The sequence below is a fragment of the Podarcis tiliguerta genome (assembly GCF_965153285.1).
Source record: "Podarcis tiliguerta genome assembly, chromosome: 10".
In the NCBI taxonomy this organism is placed as follows: domain Eukaryota; kingdom Metazoa; phylum Chordata; class Lepidosauria; order Squamata; family Lacertidae; genus Podarcis; species Podarcis tiliguerta.
Genome location: NC_139543.1, coordinates 70,021,238 through 70,041,964, shown reverse-complemented (window position 1 = coordinate 70,041,964; position 20,727 = coordinate 70,021,238). Strand labels below are relative to the sequence as shown.

At 46.4% G+C, this 20,727-nt stretch overlaps 1 protein-coding gene across 6 annotated transcripts; it reads right to left on the bottom strand.

Moving 5' to 3' along the window:
- Positions 1-1,178: 1,178 nt before the first annotated feature.
- On the bottom strand, positions 1,179-19,383 carry LOC310659185 (uncharacterized protein). 6 transcript variants are annotated; one of them, XM_083402397.1, is made up of 8 exons: positions 19,119-19,383; positions 16,753-16,967; positions 15,411-15,485; positions 12,992-13,137; positions 10,463-10,600; positions 4,947-5,031; positions 4,320-4,440; positions 1,179-2,810 (listed from the first exon to the last, which is right to left on the bottom strand). In XM_083402397.1, exons 2-8 carry the CDS (start codon positions 16,887-16,889, stop codon positions 2,559-2,561), a joined length of 954 nt encoding a protein of 317 aa, XP_083258523.1. In that variant the 5' UTR covers positions 16,890-16,967; positions 19,119-19,383; the 3' UTR covers positions 1,179-2,558. The 6 variants fall into 6 exon arrangements, with proteins under 6 accessions (XP_083258523.1, XP_083258519.1, XP_083258518.1 ...); XM_083402393.1 differs by having other exon boundaries at positions 15,411-15,489; positions 16,754-17,208; positions 19,090-19,362; XM_083402392.1 differs by having other exon boundaries at positions 15,411-15,489; positions 16,754-17,208; positions 19,119-19,362.
- Between the last annotated feature and the right edge of the window lie 1,344 nt (positions 19,384-20,727).

Below are 20,727 nucleotides of genomic sequence, written 5' to 3'. Positions count from 1 at the left end.
CAAGACGAAAATTGACGAAAATTTTTGAGGGTTTTTTTCCCGCTCCAAAACCCCTTTTTCTGAAGCGCTAAGCTGCTAAAAGCCTTTTAGCAGCAAAACCTCTAATCCCTTAAGCCTTAAAAAGCCGTTAATAGCCCTTAAACCGCCAATAGCGCTAATCCGCTAATGGGCTTGCTTCGCAAGACGAAAAAACCGCAAGACGAAAAGACTCGCGGAACGGATTCTTTTCGTCTTGCGAGGCACCACTGTACAATTCCATATTAACAACATCCATTCAAAATTAACACATTATAAATCTATAGGTGAAACTGTAGCCTTATGAGGCTTTGCCCTCGGGTGGGAAAAATATTGCGCCCGGGAAAGGGAAAATGGGAGTCAAAAGACACTCAAGGAATAGTTTCGGAGAAAAAAGCTTTATTTCTACCATCCATGAACTGGTAGAAGGAGCAAGTGTGATAACTCACAAAAAGCATGCATGAGTTCACAGTCATGTGCACAGAGTATATATCCCCTTCCAGTTCCCTCCTTCTTCCAGAGTCCTGCCCCATGAGTTCCTCTGAGCATGAACAGAAAGCTCTCTTGGGACTATTGTGGACTCTTGGCACCCTTCCCAGGAAAAGGGGAATGAAAGCGGTTCAGCATGTCCAAAGATGCTGCAACTGAATGAGATAAGATTCAGTTCTCAGGCCTGCTTTGAACAGAGCCTATTCATTAGCTTTTTGAAGCCTTCTCCTGCTGATAAAAGAATAACATTTTGCCTTTGGAACAGCATCTTGTGAAAATCCACAGAAAAGCTGTAGCTGTGGATTTTAGGAGAGAGAAAGGGAATTTTGGACAGTTTTGAGGCCTGGGGTGATTATTGAAGCCTGGGGTGATTTCACAGACAGGATTTGGGTATCCTGTCCCTTCAAAACATTCAAACTATATCCTTATTCCCCCTGTGTGTGACATTTTTTTTCTGTCTGTGGTGTTCCTTCCTGTCCTTGTAAAAGCCCTTAAGATATTATTGGACACCAACCTTTAAAATATATCTGCATTTTAAATACAACTCTGAGCTGATTTCCTTATTCCTTGCATACATTTGCAGGTCACATGGTTGTGTGGGAAAATTGTGAACACGGGTGAGAACTTTAAAGATCTCTTCCAAGGGAGTAGGAAAATATGCATCTTGGCTGAGCTACTTTAAAGCAATTTATTTTGCAAATACAGCTTCACCAAGGGATAAAGTTCTAGATACACTTAATGATCAATATCTCAGAAGAATCCAACACTGTCTTTCTTCAAGAGGTTGCTGACCTCCCATTTGATGGAAGGGTCCACAAAATATATATCATTATAAATGATTAAAACCCAAAGGAAGTCTTGACTATCCTTCTGAAGTTACAGGTACACTTGTGTCTCCCTATTTCCACAGAGCCTGCTACAGCTGAAGCTTTTAACCATTATTTCCAAACATGAAAAGAAAAAGGGAAGGCAATGGCCACACAAGGTCAGTGGCCACACAAAGGCATAAGGAACAAAACACACACCCCAGACAGACTGGGAGCTTGTTTTAGCACTAGCATCATATGTTCCTGATCCATAATCCCACTTAGCACACTCACCTCAGCATTTTGCATTATATGCTGTTCCCTGTCTGCCCCATGTATTACAGAAGTCCAGTCTGAAGGGAATCCATGGCATGGATAACTGAAATTGTCTTGGACTGTGTATAACAGGCATGTCCAAAGCCTGCTTTGGGGGCCTAATCCGGCCCCTGTGGCAGTCTATCTCCTGGGGTAAAATCCTAAAAACAACTTCAATCTTAAAAAAAAGCTCAACAACTTCAATCCTAAAAAAAGCTCAACAACAAAAAAGGTTGGCCCTCACACGTGCCGTGTTTACGTCATCAAATCTGGCCCTCTTGGCACACCAACCTAAACTGGCTTAAAGGCGTTCCACACCACAAAGGACACTTGCGCCTGCCATAACAAAGCTGAATTTAAGAGAACCCCCAAATTGCACACTTTCTCCTTGAAGATGAATGTTCTGGTCCTCAAACACTCTGCGCTTCAATCAGGAGAAAGCTGCACTCGCAGAGCTCAGACGATGCTTGATTTCGGCATCAGTGTCGGCCCTTGTGGAAAGATAACTGCCCAGGTAGGAGAGGTGATCGACGCTTTCCAATGTTACACCGTTGAGTTGGATTTGTGGCACTGCAGAGGGGTTGTTTTGCGCTTGTTGGGGCAGCACTTTGCTTTTTTGGATGTTGAACAATATGCAAAGCTTTTCATAAGCTTCTGCAAAGATATTTAGGATGGTTTGGAGGTCATCCTCTGAGTGTGCACATACAACGTTGTCATCAGTATACTGAAGCTCTATGACAGAAGTTAGGGTAACCTTACTCTTTGCTTTCAGCCTAGAAGGTGAGTGTAACACGTTGAGCACCACTGACCTGAACAGAGGAACCAGCCACAAAGCATCCCCAGTTCTCAGCCAAACTAGAGGCTAGTTAAGGAAACTGATTGCAGATGCCCTCAGCCGTGTCAATCACCACTTTGGATAGTTGTTCCTCTCCACTAGACCTTTTCATCAAGCAACTTATTTTGATGGTGGTTGATTTCTACCAACCGGAAAGCTCGCAGCACCAGAGCAACTTGCAAACAGATGCCCTTCAGGATGTCCAATAAAGGGTAGCTGAGGTTACGGATACTGCAGAGGACATTCAGGAGGAATTTCAGCAGGGGCTGCAGGATGCTGTTGAACAAAGCAACTAGGAAGGGTTCCAGCATTTGGTCTCCCATTGTAGTTAAGAGGTCAACCACCAACACCTGAATGAAGAGAAGGGCACTGTCAGAAGCAGCTGGTTCTTGCAAAAGCCATCAACTGTGCAACTGAAGACCTCAAGACTGGATCCTTGACACACATGTCCTACCTCACCTAATGGACACTTGTGCATCACATCAAAGATGTCCCAAAACAAGGAGTGTCAACGGATGGGTCAAGTATCAAACACCTCCAAAACAGCATAGGTATAAGGAGTAAAATAATTAAAAGCCTGGAATTTGTAACAGATGAAAAGAACAAAAAACTTTCCTTTCTGGCCACCATAAACTAAATAAAAATTTAAATGCTGCCTTGTTCATGGGAGAGACTTGGGTCTCCCGGAGAAAGCTATTTTATAGAAAAAGCCACCTCTGAGAAGACCTTTTCGTATGGCCCTCCTTGCAGTCCAAACTTGGCAGAGAGATGGCAAACCTCAAGATATTTGAGGTCATGGTGGAATATGGGGTGAAGCTAGTCACTTTGGAGCCTTGTTCTTTAGGAGTTTTTAAATCTTACTCCGGTTGTATACTCATTTGAAACTCATTCTCACAGTAGACTATGAATTTCAAGGCAGTAAAGAACACTACCTGGATAGTGGAAAAATGAGTTGTAAAAGAAATGAAAAATACTTTCAGACTACATAATGGCCACTTCATTATGTTTAATTTCAAAGTCACTGGGCACTGCAATCCTGCCAGAGAAAATAAAGAAGCAATAAAAATACTTTAAGGCTAGAAGCACCTCTTGCTGTTTTGTGGATGGGATTCAGTCATGGGCACACTGCACCATTAACATGGATTTGGCATTCTTGGGCAACAAACCTGCATCCGAGCTCCCCCACCCTGAGTTTTGCAGTATGGAAAGCGATGGGGAAATGTGCTGGAAAGCATGGGATGATCAATGCCTGATGTACATTGTAATCGAAACAAATATGAGCAGCTGACATCTAACCTCCTAGCAAACATAATTCAAACAAATCACGATGATTTGATCAACCAAAAGGTTACTCTGATCTTAGTCTTATGTTGGGATGGGGAAGAAAATGAAAATACCAGAAGACAGTAGGGATGATGGGAATGATCTTGGGGGGAGAGAGACCCCTGTCCTATTTGTGTGAAGCAGAACGAGAAGCTGCAGTGGTGGAAGGAGAATGTCCTTGGCTCCCGAATACATCCAAATTTAGTATTCTGTTACATAACAATCTATGCTTAAAACAGAGGTGTTTTTTAAACCAGAGGTGGGCAATCTAATCTCATGTGGCAGCAAGAAGGGGGAGAGAACTGGATAGGAAAGTAGGGGGCAGGAAGAGTGTCCCACCCACCTACGGCTCTGACCTCACCTAGTGTGCAGCTGCCAAGAAATCACCCCTGAGGAAATGCAGCCGTTGAAAGCAGAAGAAGAAAGGTCCACATTTCTAAGCAGTCAAAAACATATACCTAACACACACACCCTTTTTGGCAAGGAAATGCCCATTTCTGAATTAAGAGCCAATGCAGAGTTGAGAGTCCTCTCACCTGGAATATGGATTTGTTGAGAAAATGGACCAACTCTACTGTGAAAATGATGGGTACATTAACAAGGATCTTCAGGGCACCAAATAATTCTCTCAAGCCTTGCTGAATCGTCTTCTCAGCACTGTCCAAAATTGTGGGGCAAAGGAAGAGGGAGAGGGGGGGAAAGAGAGAGAGAGAGCTTCAAAGCCTGGCAAGAAAGAACAGTAGGCTTTGCTGGGATTTCCTTCCTTTCTGAGCCATTATACACCATCCCGGAGGCAACAGGCTATGGCTGCGCTCAGGGTTGTCATTTAAAGGGCATAAGTCAGTGGCACAGCACCCTGTTTTGCATGCCAAAAATCTCAGGTTCAGTCTACAGGTAGGGCTGAGAAGGACTCTTGCCTGAAACCAGTGCTTTTTTCCCTAAAATAAACGTTTAGGGGTACACTCGACTCAAGAAAATCACCATTTTATAGCACTGCTTGAAACGCTGGAAAGTCGCTGCATCAGTGTAGGCAATACTGAGATCGCTGGACCAGTGGACAGAAGGACATCTCTAATGAAATAGACCGAAGGCCCATCTAGTTCCAGCATCCTGTTCTCACACTGGGGGCATCTTCCTTCCTCGGTTTTACACATGCTAGTTACCTTTCAGCCACTTTCAACATGTAGACTGTCTCCTGATCTCTTCTAGGCTGGAAATAATGTCGATCTTCATTGTCTGTACATGTAGCTGAAACGTCAAAAAATTAAAAGGAGCATTAAAAACATTCCATCTGGAAGGAGGACACGGGGTCCCCACATCAAACAGGATAATGCACACCGTGCCATGCATTCAGGTCCATGCTCAGGCCCAGCAATTGCTATTAACACAGCAGAGGTTGCCCTCTTGTGGCAAAAGAGAGATAACAAGAAGTACATCACAGCAACTTCACTGAAAAGCAGATGTGGAAAAGACAGCTGCCGTTCTCTACTTGTTATCCTGATCCAGAGATTGCATCTGCATAAGGTTACTAACAGGCGTATTCTGTTATTATAACAGGCTATAAGTAACAACTAAGCTAAACTAGCAGTGCAGTAGGAAGGTTGACATTTCAGCACACAATAAAAAACACTTTTTAAGAAAGCTTTTTGTCTTTAGAGCATGGGACCCGGGTGGCGCTGTGGGTAAAAGCCTCAGTGCCTAGGGCTTGCCGATCGAAAGGTCGCAGTTCGAATCCCCATGGCAGGGTGCGCTCCCGTTGTCCCAGCGCCTGCCAACCTAGCAGTTCGAAAGCACCCTTGGGTGCAAGTAGATAAATAGGGACCGCTTACTAGCGGGAAGGTAAACGGCGTTTCCGTGTGCAGCTCTGGCTCGCCAGAGCAGCGATGTCACGCTGGCCACGTGACCCGGAAGTGTCTCCGGACAGCACTGGCCCCCGGCCTCTTGAGTGAGATGGGCGCACAACCCTAGAGTCTGTCAAGACTGGCCCATACGGGCAGGGGTACCTTTACCTTTTTTAACTAACCGATATGTATGTGAGTTCCCACATCCAAGGTTTTTTGTGGGCCCTCAAGGCATCCCCAAATTGAAACTTTTTTTTGTATTGTGCCTCTGGGTCCCTTCATTGCAACACAATGATGCCAAAAGGTTGGGGGGGGCAAGGTCTGCCAAATTTGTCCCTTAATTTTTCCCCCCATACATATCCCACTGTAGACCCCCAAGAGCCCCCAAAATTTGTAAATTTTTATATATCAATATTTATATTCTCAAAATCCATTTCAACCATACCCCCTTTAACAAGTAGCACAAGGAAAGTTGACCATAAGTCAGTGCAGCCCCCTTGCCTGAAAAAGATTTAGTCATCCTGCTTTAGAGGCTAGTTGTACCTTTTCTGGCTTAGGATTGTCTCTGATTTTTATTGCAAGTGCTGCTTGTTTAATTTTTCTGATCGACTGGCTTTTCATCTGCTGCTTGTCCCCTCCCTCCCTCCCTCCCTCCCTCTCTCTCTCACACACACAGTTTGATTGTTTTTGCTGTATTTTTATTATTGGTTTATTTCATAAAATTTATATACCACTTGATTATAAAAAAATCTCAAAGCAGTTTGCAAAAAGAATAAAAATATACAATTTTATAGAACAACTAAAACAACTATTTAAAACAATAAAGTCAACAACTAAAAACAACAGAACCAGCAATAAGCTACAAACACATCAGTGTTCTAGGCATCTGGGTAGGCCTGTCTAAACAAAAATGTTTTTAGCAGGCGCTGAAAAGAGCACAGTGATGTCGCCTGCCTGATGTCAATACGCGGCAAGTTCCAAAGATCAAGTTCTTACAAATGTGGAACAGGTCTTATGTGGCACCTATATTATTTTTGTTAGCTACCTTGAACTTAAGGAGTGTTTAGTCCCAGGCTTAACCTGCTTAACATCCTTTTAGACTCCTTTATTCCCCTGTGTTTTTGTTAGAAGCCGCCCAGAATGGCTGGGGCAACCCACTCAGATGGGCTGGGTATAAGTAAGAAATAAATAAATAAATCCTCATCATAAAAGGCACTTGGGCTTTGGGCTCTTTGGGTGGAAAAATAGTTGAAGAGGAGCTGCAAACCCTTCACACACAGGTTCAGATCGGAGCATTTTCTGTTCTCTCATGACGAGCTTACATTTTGCTCTCTGGCTTCCAGCATTTCCAATACACATGTAACATTTCCTGCATGTAGTTATCAGCAAGAATCATTTCAAAGTGTTCCCATTACATCAGAAGAAGCCCCGAGGGAACCCACACGATTGTGATGCAATTTCAAACAACACCTTGCTTTCCTCTTCCTAAAAACCCACTCTTGCTGTCAGGGATGTCCCTCTGCAAGCCAGGGCAGAAACCAGCACAGCATTAGCCTTCCTGTGAAACTCTGCATTTCAGCCTGGCACAGTTGAAAACACAACAGGAAAGGGTGTGGTGTGAATAGGGCTGGCCCTACCATCAGAGAGTGAAGCAGCCGCTTCAGACAACGAGGGAAGCAAGGCGGTTGAGCCAAGTGTGCTACATGGGTTGCTCTGGGCTTCTCAAGGACCCTCCTGACATCCCTTGTACTGTCCATTCAAGAGTATTTCCGCTCATGATGGTATGAGCGGTGGTTATTTGCAACCCCATCATCAATACTGTTTGCACCTGCAAAGGTTTCGGGGCAGGCACGCTGCTTCATTTCCAAGCAGCACATGGCCTGCAGCTGAAATCCTGCAACTTTTTGTACAGCAAATGTTCTGCCATGTTTGTCCTTTTGTCTTGCTGTGGTGCAAGGGTGACCCTCCAGATAGCATAACATTGGAGAAGCATCGCTGAGCAACTAACAAAGCAGAATGACGTCTGGACGGTCCAGTATAAATCCGCTCTAAATGCACTATTTTTACATCAGTGATGTGTTGCAGAATACACCTGGGGCAGGGAGCACAATTCTTGGAGAAACCCTGAGCTAGCCTCCTGCTTTCAGTTCTGATGCAATGAAGATGCCCCATAGCTAGTGCATAGCTGTCAACATTTCCCTTTTTTAGAAGGGAAATTCCCTTATTCCAAATAGGATTCCTCGCAAGAAAAGGGAAAAGTTGACAGTGATGAGCTAGTGCTAAAGGAAGAATAAAGTGCCAATCCAGTCGGCTTTTGAACATGGAATGGTGGCCCCTCACCTCTGGCAGCAAAATATCTCCTGGGTCAGTTGTGGGTGCAAGAAAGCAGAGGGAGACCAGGCAGAGCTCATGGCAATAAGATAGCCTAGTATAACACCAAATAGTTGCAGGAATCATGGAAGCGTTCCAAGTCTGCTTGAGAGCCAGTGTGACTTAGTGCTTATAGTGTCAGACTAGGACCTGAAAGACCAGGGTTCAAATTCCCACTTGGCCACAAAGCTCCCTGGGTGACGTTGGGCCTAGCCTACCTCACAGGGTTGTTGTGAAGATGAAAGTGGGAGAACTATGTAAGCGGCCTTGCCTTAGAGGAAAAGTGGGATATAGATGAAATGGAATAATAAAAATAAAGTCTTTTGCCATTCATATCCTCCAGGCCTTGCTTGCATCTTCCTCCTCTCAACCAATGAAGAGGAGGGGGGAGTTTCACAGGCAGAAAAACATGCAAAATGCAGCCAGCACCTGCACAAGGGACTGCACACCTTTTATCTTCCAGACCCTATGGTAGGAGGCACAGAGCCTAGCCCTTCCCCGGCTCCAGATGTGGCAAGGATCCACAAGTCTCTGGCAGAGAAGTGGGCTCTCAAGCAAAAAGACCCTCAGAAACCCAAGGCGTCGTGTACATGCTAAAAAAAGAAGAGGGGCACAAAAAGGTTGCCAGCTCTTTCACTTCCTCTTCACGTTCCAGTTCAGAGGCTTGGGGCCCACTTCCTTCCGTTCTCATGCACTGCCAGAAAGTTCCACTTCCCAGGGCCGAAGCAGTTCCCTTTGCCACTCGGGGAGAAAGAGGTCACATTCTGATTCACACAGCCTGGCAGCCTTCCAAGCTGCCAGACCTATTTTTATCACTTATTAGAACCCTCAAGGTTTATCCCCGGTGCCAGGTGCAAAATGCAGGCTCTCAGGGGTTGGGGCCAATGGCCTAGTCTACTCCCCCCCCCCCCCCCACACACACACCCGTGAGCCATTCACTGGGATATGCAAGTCAAAATCTATGTCTGAGTTACTACAGCAGCCTTCCCCAATCTGGTGCCCTCCAGATGTTTTGGACTACAACTGGTGGGAGTTGTAGTCCAAAGTTTCTGGAGGGTGCCGGGTTGGCAAAGGCTACACTAAAGATCCGGGACCCTGACATAAAACCCTACAAGCAGCCAGCAGATCTGCTCAAGGGCACAGTCACAGGCAACCAATTAATAATCGTTATTTGATGGGTGAGAGCATTGAAGCTGAAAGATAAGAAATAAGCACATGGCGGATAATTTATTTTGCCTGTCGTTTCCTTGCTATTCTTAAACTACCAAGAGTCAGAAACCAACTTCAATCTCCTACAGAACAGTCAGAAGAAGAAGAAGATGAAGAGTTTGGATTTGATATCCTGCTTTATCACTACCCAAAGGAGTCTCAAAGCGGCTAACATTCTCCTTTTCCTTCCTCCCCCACAACAAACACTCTGTGAGGTGAGTGGGGCTGAGAGACTTCAAAGAAGTGTGACTGGCCCAAGGTCACCCAGCAGCTGCATGTGGAGGAGCGGAGACTCGAACCCAGTTCCCGAGTTTACGAGACTACCGCTCTTAACCACTACACCACACTGGCTCTCAGTTTAACAGGAAATCCCATTCTACCTTCTGGGCACAAACCTTGGCGATCAAAAGGAAAGAGTCAACTCTCTCCCTTCCCACCATTGCATCACTGCAATGAAGGAAAATTAATTACTCTGGATCTGCAAGGATCCATCTCTGAAGATCAAGGTTGCTTCCAGACAACTTGTTTACTGAGCATATGATTTGTTTGCAGGGAATAATAGACTACGACATTTAACCAGAACTCATTCTGCCGTGTCTGCAGAGAGGGCAGACAACATTGCGTCAAGCAACGGTCTTCCCGCACTTTGCAGTGCATAAGAAAATCAGAAGAGCTTGCTGGATCAGACCAGCGGCCCATCTGCTCCAACCTCCTGTTCTCTCATCGGCCAACCAGATGCCTTTGGGAAGCAGGATTCAATCACAACAGCCCTCTTCCCAAGTCTTTGTCATGTACCAGAAGGAGGGTCCAGGCTACAGCCTACTGCAAAAAAATGCACAAGTTTGCTTTGCTTAACAGCAAGTGAATATTTCATTTACTGAAGTCTATGCTTTGTCCTGCCCCAAACCTGTTGCGCCATTCTGGCAGGGACCCGTTTCATCTTTTGCACAGCATCCATCAGAGGGTTACGCCCTTAATCAGTGGCGTAGCGTGAGGGGTGCAGGGGGGGCCGGCCGCACCGGGCGCAACATCTGGGGGTTAGGGTTAGGGGGCGCAAATCCACGGGTTAGGGGGCACAAATTACTTGCCTTGCCCCGGGTGCTGACAACCCACGCTACGCCACTGCCCTTAATAAACATGATTCTCATGCTTCCCTAGGAAGGAAGCGTCAGCCGCCCAAAGGAAGCCCTTGCACCCTGAATTAACCCCGGCTTGCGTGGCTATTCCCGGCTAATATCAGTTGCAACGCCTAGAGTTACCTTCTGTCTGGGTGCCTTTGCTGAGGGACTGCATCCCATCGTCAGCTCTGGGTCTAAGCCAACCATCCAGGCTGCCCCACTCAAATCTTTCTTCCTTCTGGGCTTCCAACGACTTGGCCATCACAGGTGGGGGATCTCCTGTGGGACAAGGACAGATTCAGGCTACAACACAAGAGGCGATTCAGCTACCGAAACCTTGAGGCTGCAGACATGGGCTATTTCTTACATGGAGGACATAAGAAACAGCACGAGGAAAGGAATGCCTCACCTGGCAGCCCAATAAGGAAACTGGAACTGCCTTCTTGGATTGGGCCAAAGTGAACGAACAGTAATTAGCTGGGTGCCTTTCAGAAGTCAAGAACACAGGCATGGAGGTGTTGGTCTCAATTATCTCCTCACAAAGATTAGAGGTCACAGTGGGCGGGTGATGTTAAATGTGAGACCAGCCTAGTGGTTCAGGGCAATGGCCCGTCTAATCCAAATGTCTCTTCTGGGAAACCTGCAAGCAGGATTCAAGCAGCTGTGGTTGAAGGAGAACACCCCATAGACGAGGGGGAATTAATGGTGACACAGGGTTCACAATCCACTATAAACCGAGGTATGGATGGGCTCTTAATCTCATCCATTTATTCAGGATTGTACTGCTTGTCCATGAATCGTGCCCCACACATCTCTGTGTCTTTGTGTGACAAACGGTATCCTCAAAGTGAGTTCAGAAGCTGAGGACTCTGACAGCAAATGCTTGATAGCATCGGTTCCTTATAATCGTCATTAATAGGGTAACTGTGCCCCTGAAGGACCAGGTGCGCAGCCTGGGAGTCATTTTGGACTCACAGCTGTCCATGGAGGCACAAGTCAATTCTGTATCCAGGGCTGCTGTCTACCAACTCCACCTGGTACGCAGGCTGAGACCCCTCCCTGCCTGTGGACTGTCTCGCCAGAGTGGTGCATGCTCTAGTTATCTCCCGCTTGGACTACTGCAATGCGCTCTACGTGGGGCTACCTTTGAAGGTGACTCGGAAACTACAACTAATCCAGAATGCGGCAGCTAGACTGGTGACTGGGGGCGGCTGCCGAGACCACATAACACCGGTCTTGAAAGAACTACATTGGCTCCCAGTACGTTTCCGAGCACAATTCAAAGTGCTCTTTAAAGCCCTAAACGGCCTCGGCCCAGTATACCTGAAGGAGCGTCTCCACCCCCATCGTTCTGCCCAGACACTGAGGTCCAGCGCTGAGGCCCTTCTGGTGGTTCCCTCACTGCGAGAGGCCAAGTTACAGGGAACCAGGCAGAGGGCCTTCTCAGTAGTGGCACCCGCCCTGTGGAACGCCCTCCCATCAGATGTCAATGCGATAAATAACTACCTGACATTTAGAAGACATCTTAAGGCAGCCCTGTTCAGGGAAGTTTTTAATCTGTGATATTTTACTGTATTTTTTGTTTCTATGGAAGCCGCCCAGAGTGGCTGGGGAGGCCCAGCCAGATGGGCGGGGTACAAATAATAAATTATTATTATTGTTGTTGTTGTTGTTGTTGTTGTTGTTATTATTATTATTATTATTATCCCCATTGATTCATTCATTCATTCAGTGCTGCACCCACTCTCCCAATGCAACCAGACAAATCCCCAAGCCACAGAGATGCAAAGATTGCAGCTCCTGCTCTCTTACAACCTGAACTTCCATTCTCCAGAGAGGCAACAGGGTCTCAGGGCCAGGAAGAGAGGCATTTGGGGGGAAAGAAAAGTGACTACAAGACTCTGCAGGTGTATTCTGCCATGTGGTGCCTTTGCATGTGATTTTGCCAGCTTTCGCATGTGCAAAACAGCATGACTCAGATACCACCCACATCCTCAGGCTCGGCATTAGTTCCCAAGGCACATTGCGGACTGTGGTTGCTTCCAGTTGGCATGTTTATTGAGTGTTTCATCTTCATTTGCCTACACAAAGTTTGTGGAGGCTATGTTCACTGTTTACTGAGCATTCATTCCAACTGATGTCATGAAAAGCATCAGTTATCCCACACTTCCCACTGCATTTCCCCATCTCCAAAGTCCTTACCACAAAAAAAGTCTGATTTTTTTTTTTAATGCTTTTGGGTGCCAGGTTTGCTGTGCAAGACCAACAAAGTCATTTTAATTCCCCAATCTGAATTCGCCAATATATACCACTGAATTCCACCTGCAAAATAGTACCAGTGGCCTTACTGTGCAACACTAAGCTGATCTACTCAAAGAGAAGTCCTAATGATCTTAGTAGAACTTACAGCTTAGTCAGGGCATGTGTGATTACCGCCTTAAGCGAGTTAGCTACCTGGAAACTGTTAGTTCTGTAAGGGGAGCAAGGGGTATCCCTGTGAATACCAGTTACTGGAAACCACAGTAGCGGAGACTGCATGCCTGTGGAGATAACTTTGAACGCCATCAAATTTCTGTGACCTTAATCCCTCCTGCTCACCTGCCTCAACCACATCCTTTCAAAGCTTCTGCTCTGGGACTGTTGCCTGTCCCCCTTTTTTTAAGGATTTACCTATCAAATCTTCATTGAAGCCATCAAACGGAAGATCCCTTTGTCCCTCCTTTCTCCCAGCTAATTTTTGTACAGGTTGGTCCACACTGACGTTAGCAGGGTTGTTCATCACGGTGGAGTCGCCTCGACCAGGATTTGTCCATGTGCTGATAAGATTAGAAACAGAAAACCAGAAAGCATCATTCAGTAAGTTAAACTTCAGGGGGAACGCAGCCTCTTGGGCTTGCTGATCGGAAGGTTGGCAGTTCAAATCCCCGTGATGGGGCAGATGAAGGTGATGGACTATATGGAATTGGCGGAAATGACCAGCAGAATCCGAGACCAGGGAGAAGAGTTGGTGGAAGAAGATTGGAAGAAATTTAAAGACTATCTACAGAAATATTATAAAATCAATGAATGTTAGAAGGATGTTGGATTGAGGTTAAGGGTTTTTTAGTAACAATGGTATGAAGGAATATGTAAAAATGGAATGTTAACAGGTGAAAATTCAAAGGTATAATTTATTAAGATCAAGATAAGGATAAAGTAAAGAGGGAAAGGATTTGCTGAACAAATAAATTGAATTGGAATACAAAGAGGGGAGGTGTGGGGAGGTCCGGGAAACAAGCAAATGCAAGATATGTTATGAAAAGTTGAATTGTTTTTAATTGTTTCTCTTTTATTATTTTTGTATTTTTCTTTTTTCTTTTTGTGATGTCATGGAAAATCTTAATAAAATATTATTAAAAAAAAAAATCCCCGTGATGGGGTGAGTTCCCGTTGCTTTGTCCCAGCTCCCGCCAACCTAGAAGTTCGAAAGAATGCCAGTGCAAGTAGATAAATAGGTATCGCTGTGGCGGGAAGGTTAACAGCTCCCTCAGCCTGAAAGTGAGATGAGTGCTGCAATCCCATAGTCACCTTTGACTGGACTTAACCGTCCAGGGGTCCTTTACCTTTTTTACCTAAGTTAAACTTCCCCATCACTAAAATTCAAACCTGAAGGGGTTCCAATAGTCACAAGAGAACCACTGACTCCAAGAGCACCAAAGAGCTAAATCTCCACACTCCTTTGCATCATTTCCACCGTAGTCCTACATCTTTTTAACCCATTTAGTTTCACAATCCCCTGATGTCATCTCCAAGAAACAATCACATACTGCCCGAGCTTTCACAAAGTCACTATATAATAATAATGTATTATTTATACCCCGTACATCTTGTTCCGACAATCTGCATGAGGACTGCAAATTAGTTTTCATAAGAAGAAGAAATCAGGTGCATAAAACTAATAAATGACCAGTCCTAACAAAAGAACATAAACACTGCCCTCCTGGATCAGAGCAAAATGGCATCCTGTTCTCACAGTGGTCAAACAGATGTCCATAGGAAACTTCCTGCAAGCAGGATTCGAGAAAAAGAGCCCTCTCCTGTGACCTCAAGCAATGGGTATTCAGACTGGATTGCTTCCAACTGGATACACGGGTAGCCCTCTCCTCTATTAATTTGCCTCGTTTTAAGCCATCCAAGTTGGTGGCCGTCACTTCCTCCAGTATTATATATAAAAAAATTTAATTTTCTGTTTTACAATTTAAAATACTCATTCAAAAATTTGTTTACACTGTTGAATTTATCTTAATGCTGCCAGCGCTTTCAGCTGTTTACAATTATTTCCATAAACATTTTCCAATCTTTAAAGCTTATATTCTTCTTGTTCTCTTATTCTATGTGTTAAGTCTGCGAGTTGTGCATATTCTGTCAACTTAAGTTGCCATTCTTTGCTTGGGACCTAGCTCATTTTCCATTTTGGGGCTAAGAAAACACCGGCCGCAGTAGTAGCATACATAAATAACCTGTATTGACACCTGGGAATTTCCGTCTAGATTATCCCCAACAGAACGGACTCCGTTTTTTTGGGGGGGGGGCAGTGGCGTAGCGTGGGTTGTCAGCACCCGGGGCAAGGCAAGTAATTTGCGCCCCCTAACCTGGGGCAAGGGAAGTAATTTGCGCCCCCCCCCCGCTGCACTGTCCCTCCCCCAGATAGTCCCTCGCTCTCTCTCCGCACCGCACTGCACCGCACGCCTGGCACCCTCCCCTCCACAGTGGGCGGCGACCCAGCGGCTCGGATCGGATTCGCACAGCCAGCACTGCAGTGAGAGAGAGTGAGTGAGCCAGGTAGAGGCAGAGAGCTGCAAGTGCGAGCGCGCCACCCCCCCCCCAGATGTTGCGCCCGGTGCGGCCGCCCCCCCCTGCACCCCCCACACTACGCCACTGGGGGGGGAGTACTTTAAAACTTTTTTTTTCATTTAAAAGGGTAAAAGAGTACTGGGAAATGATCCATAATGAATTGACCATCCCTGCCTCTTGTGGGAGGGAGTTCCATAGGAGCGTTTGCCTTTACCAAAATGAACAAAACACAGCGCTTCATTGCACTTGAGTCTACCCATTCTGCTGCAGGAGGCCTTCTCCATTCCCCAGGCTGGTTCCTCTCCACCGTGGCCGCTGTTCATCTTCCTGGCTGCCGACAGAAGTTTGGCAACGTAACTCTTTAGGTAAAGAACAAGGAGGAAAAACCTGCTGGCTTTTTCTTATGGAACGCTTAGCTTAAAGATGCAGCATGGATGAACCCAGGGCCGTCTTTCACCGGGGTGCAAGGGGTGCAGGGCACCCGGGCGCCAAATTCTGGGGGGTGCCAGCCACTGAAGCCGCCTAAGCTCTTAACTATCTACCCGTTGTGAAATAATAAATAATTTTGATCAAGCTAGAAAAACAAAATACATATATACCTAGGTATTATCGAAATGTATACCTACTGTTTCCCTAAAGGACTTTTGACTTTGTGCGCTCATTTACCAAAGACGTGTTTCGCCAGCAGCAGCGCTTGTCAGACTCAACGACGGTGCTTGTCATTCTCAACGACGCCGTGCACGTGAAATTTACTCTTACATCAAAATATTACGTTACGTATTGTATTGAGCTGCTATGCGGCAGCAGGGTCAGTGCCGCCTTTGACACGACCGATGTTTCTCCTAAGTAGGTGGCCTAAACAATACTTATAAGTTTAAGTGTGGTGGTATTGTATACTTAAGTATACAGTGGTGCCCCGCAAGACGAATGCCTCGCAAGACGGAAAACCCGCTAGATGAAAGGGTTTTCTGTTTTGGAGGTGCTTCGCAGAACAAATTTCCTATGGGCTTGCTTCGCAAGACGAAAATGTCTTGCGAGTTCCTGCGATTTTTTTCCGCTCCCCACCCCCTTTTTCTAAGGCACTAAGCTGCTAATAGCCTTTTAGCAGCTAATCCGCTAATCCCTTAAGCCTTTAATATCCGCTAATAGCCGCTAAACCGCTAATAGCGCTAATCCGCTAATGGGGTTGCTTCGCAAGACAAAAAAACCGCTAGACGAAGAGACTCGCGGAACAGATTCTTTTCGTCTTGCAAGGCACCACTGTAAGTGTATTGTAAATGAAAACGCAAATAAAATAGTGTGTTTCTTTTTCCTCCTTTCATAAACAAGAGATAAGGCGTAAGTCTGGTGTCTGACGTAAGCATAATAAAAGTTAATTTGGGGGCTAAACTAAATTTCGGGGCCCTGGGGGGATGTTTGCACCAGGGCGGCGCATATGCAAAAGACAGCCCTGGATGAGCCATTACGATTTATTTTGTAAAATCACCTTGCCCTTGAACTCCTGTACACAAACACATGCATGCATCTTGAGGACAGCAGGTTGGCCAAGGCCGATCTAGATCCATAACTATCAGACACATGACTGCACAGAGACCTACCTCCGATCAAGAGCAGGTGCTGAGTTTTCCTCTATGGGGTCAACTCCACTCCCCCACATCCTCTGCTCCTCACCCGACGCATGCGCAGCCGCCGCACTGAATTCCAAATGCCTCTTCCTGCTCGCCTCTCCCCCCATCGCTCTCCTCTTCCGCAGCTGCCTTGTCTATCAGCTCCTTTATTTTAAGGCCTCCTTTTCATCGTCGGAAAAAACGGTCTGGAGAAAAGGGGAGAGGGAAGGAGGAGGCAGATTCCTGGCTGACCGAGGGGTCAGCCAATCACGCTCAGGCCTTTCAGCTGGAAACCAGAAGGAAAGACACAAGTCCCCATTATTCAGTACAAGGGAGTAGGGGGTCCATATGTCCGGCAAGCGGCTTTCCAAAACAGGTGGCTTCATTGCTAGAAAACCCGGCAGATCTGCTATCCCCTGTTGAGCTCAGCAACAGCCTCTGTTGGTGCTTATGCATGAGCAAGACACAAACGATAGAAATACAGTGGTGCCCCGCAAGATGAATGCCTCGCAAGACGGAAAACCCGCTAGACGAAAGGGTTTTCCGTTTTGGAGGTGCTTCGCAAAACGAATTTCTCTATGGGCTTGCTTCGCAAGACGAAAATGTCTTGCGAGTCTTGAGATTTTTTTTCGCTCCCCACCCCCTTTTTCTAAGGCACTAAGCTGCTAATAGCCTTTTAGCAGCTAATCCGCTAATTCTTTAAGCCTTTAATAGCCACTAATAGCCGCTAAACGCTAATAGCGCTAATCCGCTAATAGGGTTGCTTCGCAAGACGAAAAAACTGCTAGACGAAGAGACTCGCGGAACGGATTCTTTTTGTCTTGCGAGGCACCACTGTAAGGAGTTATGTTTTATCGTGTTTTTTATATTCTGTTGGGAGCCGCCCAGAGTGGCTGGGGGAACCCAGCCAGATGGGCGGGGTATAAATTATTATTAATTATCATTATTATTACTATCATCTAGTCCAACCCCCAGCAATGCAGGAATCCTGCTACAGCCATCCCTGGGTGGGTTCGAACCACCAACTTTCTGATTAACAGCCAGACTCACTGACCCATTGCACCACAGGAACTTTGAACCGGACTGGAGGCGCCACAATCCAAACCGGGGACCTTCTGCATGCGAAGCAGGTGTCCTGCTGCCACCGAAGTGCAGACCCTCCCAAACAGAAGAACAGGAAGGTGCCTTATGGGCCCATTAGCTCAGCACCGGGCTCTCGCAGCATCTCTGATATATTACTCCTGGCAGGGATTTCTCCCAGCCCTACCAAGAGATGCCAGGGGTTGCATGCAAAGCAGATGCTATGCCTCTGAGCTTTTGTTTAACATAGCTTTGAAATGCAAAGTCCTGCTCCTCTGCTTTAGGATCCCAGCCATTTAAAAAGGAAAAGGAAATCCCCTCTCTGCAAAAAATGTGAGTCTGGGTGCAGCAAAAGTCAATCCGATTGCACCCCAATCAGCATATCCCTATATACATATATGTGCGTATGGATCTATTATTTTTATATATATATTCTCTCTCTCTCTCTCTCTCTCTCTCTCTCTCACACACACACACACACACATATATACACATATATACATTTATATAGACATTATATAGACATATATATATATATACATTATATAGACATATATATACAGTCATACCTTGGGATGAATACGCTTCGGGTTAGGCAAATTTGGGTTGCGCTCCGCAATGACCCAGAAGTAACGGAGCACGTTACTTCCAGGTTCCGCTGTGCGCGCATGCGCAGACCGTCAAAATGATGTCACGCGCATGCGCAGAAGCGCCAAAATGCAACCCGCGCACACGCAGACACACTGTTGTGTCTTGCATTCCATTCGGGATGCGAACGGGGCTCCGGAACGGATCCCGTTCGCATCCCGAGGTACCACTGTGTGTGTTTGTGTGTGTGTGTGTATACACATACACACACACACACACACATATATATAAACACATACATATCGCGTTTCCATGGTTCATTTTACATATCATAAACCCCTGCATATTTTACCAAAACTATCCCATTCAGTATTCCTTTCTTGTATCCATCAAAACTTGTTTACCCTGTGGAATTTACCTTAATGCTGCCAGCCTTTTCAGCTGTATACAATTATTTCCCATATATTCAGTAAATATATATATATATATATATATATATATATATACACACACACACACACACACACAAGGCACATTGGCATGCAGACACCGTCTAATTAATAATAATACTACTAATTTATTTATACCACGCCCATCTGGCTGGCTTTCCACCTCCAGCCAATTTCCAACAAGCCCCCCCTCCCCCGCCATAAAGCTCACTTGGACCAGTGCCTCTCGGTCTAACCTACCTCGCAGGGTTGTTGTGAGTGCAAAGGAGGGAACCATGCACACTCTTGCCCCGAGGTCCTTTTCTGTGGGATGGGGAGCATAAAACGGGAAAGGCAGCAATTGCAGCAGCAATCACCTCTTCTCCGCTGTGCAGCCCAGGTGCGCTTCGGTCCCTCCAGGACCCCCGAACGCAGCCCCGCTCAGCAAGCGGCACCTCTACCCTTTCGTCTCTCTGTGGTCGCCGCCGAGCTGCGCACGCAGAGAGGCCGGAAACCGGGACCTTTCCGCCTTTGTCTCGTTGATTGGCAGGCCTTACGCCCGCCCACGCCGCTCTTGAAATCCACCCGCCATTGGAGGCTCAGTCCGCTCGCTCGGCTCCGCGGCCACCAATCGCGGAGGAGGAAGGGGGCGGGGGAACAAGAGGGAGGCGGAGCCGTGGGAGGGAGGGAGGGAAGGAGGCAAAGGGCGTGGCTAATCCCTTAAAGGGACCGGCGTCTATTCTCGCTTTCAGGTTTTGGAAGCAGGAATAAAGGTTTGGGGTGGGAAGTTAAAAGAGGCTTTAACAAAAACAAGGAGAGGGGTCCCCTTTCTCCCTATGGCGATGCGCTGTCTGGAATAAGTCAGGGGGCTGCTGCCTTTTCTGTTGTGCACAACAGGCAGAAATCCAACTGGTGATGCTGCTCCCAGCATGGAAAAATATGACACCGTACATATGAACTGTATATGTTGCACATACTGGACTTCGTTGTTGTTATTTAGTCGTTTAGTCGTGTCCGACTTTCAGCTCTTTGGAGGGAAAAGACGGCATATAGATGGAATGAATAAATAAAGTGGGGGGGGGGGACTCAGAGACATCAATTGTTGTTGTTGTTTAGTCGTTTAGTCGTGTCTGACTCTTCGTGACCCCCTGGACCAGAGCACGCCAGGCCCTCCTGTCTTCCACTGCCTCCCCCAGTTTGGTCAAATGCATGCTGGTCTCTTCGAGAACACTGTCCAACCATCTCGTCCTCTGTCGTCCCCTTCTCCTTGCACCCTCCATCTTTCCCAACATCAGGGTCTTTTCCAGGGAGTCTTCTCTTCTCATGAGGTGGCCAAAGTACTGGAGCCTCAGCTTCACGATCTGTCCTTCCAGTGAGCACTCGGGGCTGATTTCCTTCAGAATGGATAGGTTTGATCTTCTTGCAGTCCATGGGGCTCTCAAGAGTCTCCTCCAGCACCAGAATTCAAAAGCATCCATTCTTCCGCGATCAGCCTTCTTGATGGTCCAGCTCTCACTTCCATACATCACTACTGGGAAAACCAGAGCTTGAACTATGCGGTACCATTAAAAGGGAACAGATCTGTCATTTACAGCTTTCTTTTCCAGGGGAAAATCTTGCCTATGTTGTCTCCTCTCCTGTCCTGTGAACTGATATTTTGTGATTGCAGGGGGGAAAGTCATGGGTGCGAATTCTCCAGAAGCCTTGCCCTGAGAAGTTAGGAAGAGCCAGGCCGGGTGAATTTCCTGAACCCCTCATGGCCCCTGCACTTTGCACTCGAGGCAAAAGCGATGGCTTGGCTAGTGTGAGAAAGCTACTCCCGTAGACTAAGATTACCAGATTTTTTTCAATGAATCCACTTTTCAACTTC

Coding starts and splice junctions, on each gene's coding strand:
- LOC310659185 (XM_083402393.1), bottom strand. CDS start 16,889: ATGGGGGGAGAGGCGAGCAGGAAGAGGCATTTGGAATTCAGTGCGGCG. Junction 13,138..15,410: donor GGCCTCCTGCAGCAGAATGG/GTAGACTCAAGT, acceptor TAATCTTATCAG/CACATGGACAAATCCTGGTC. Junction 2,811..4,319: donor TCAACAAATCCATATTCCAG/GTGAGAGGACTC, acceptor CTCTTCATTCAG/GTGTTGGTGGTTGACCTCTT.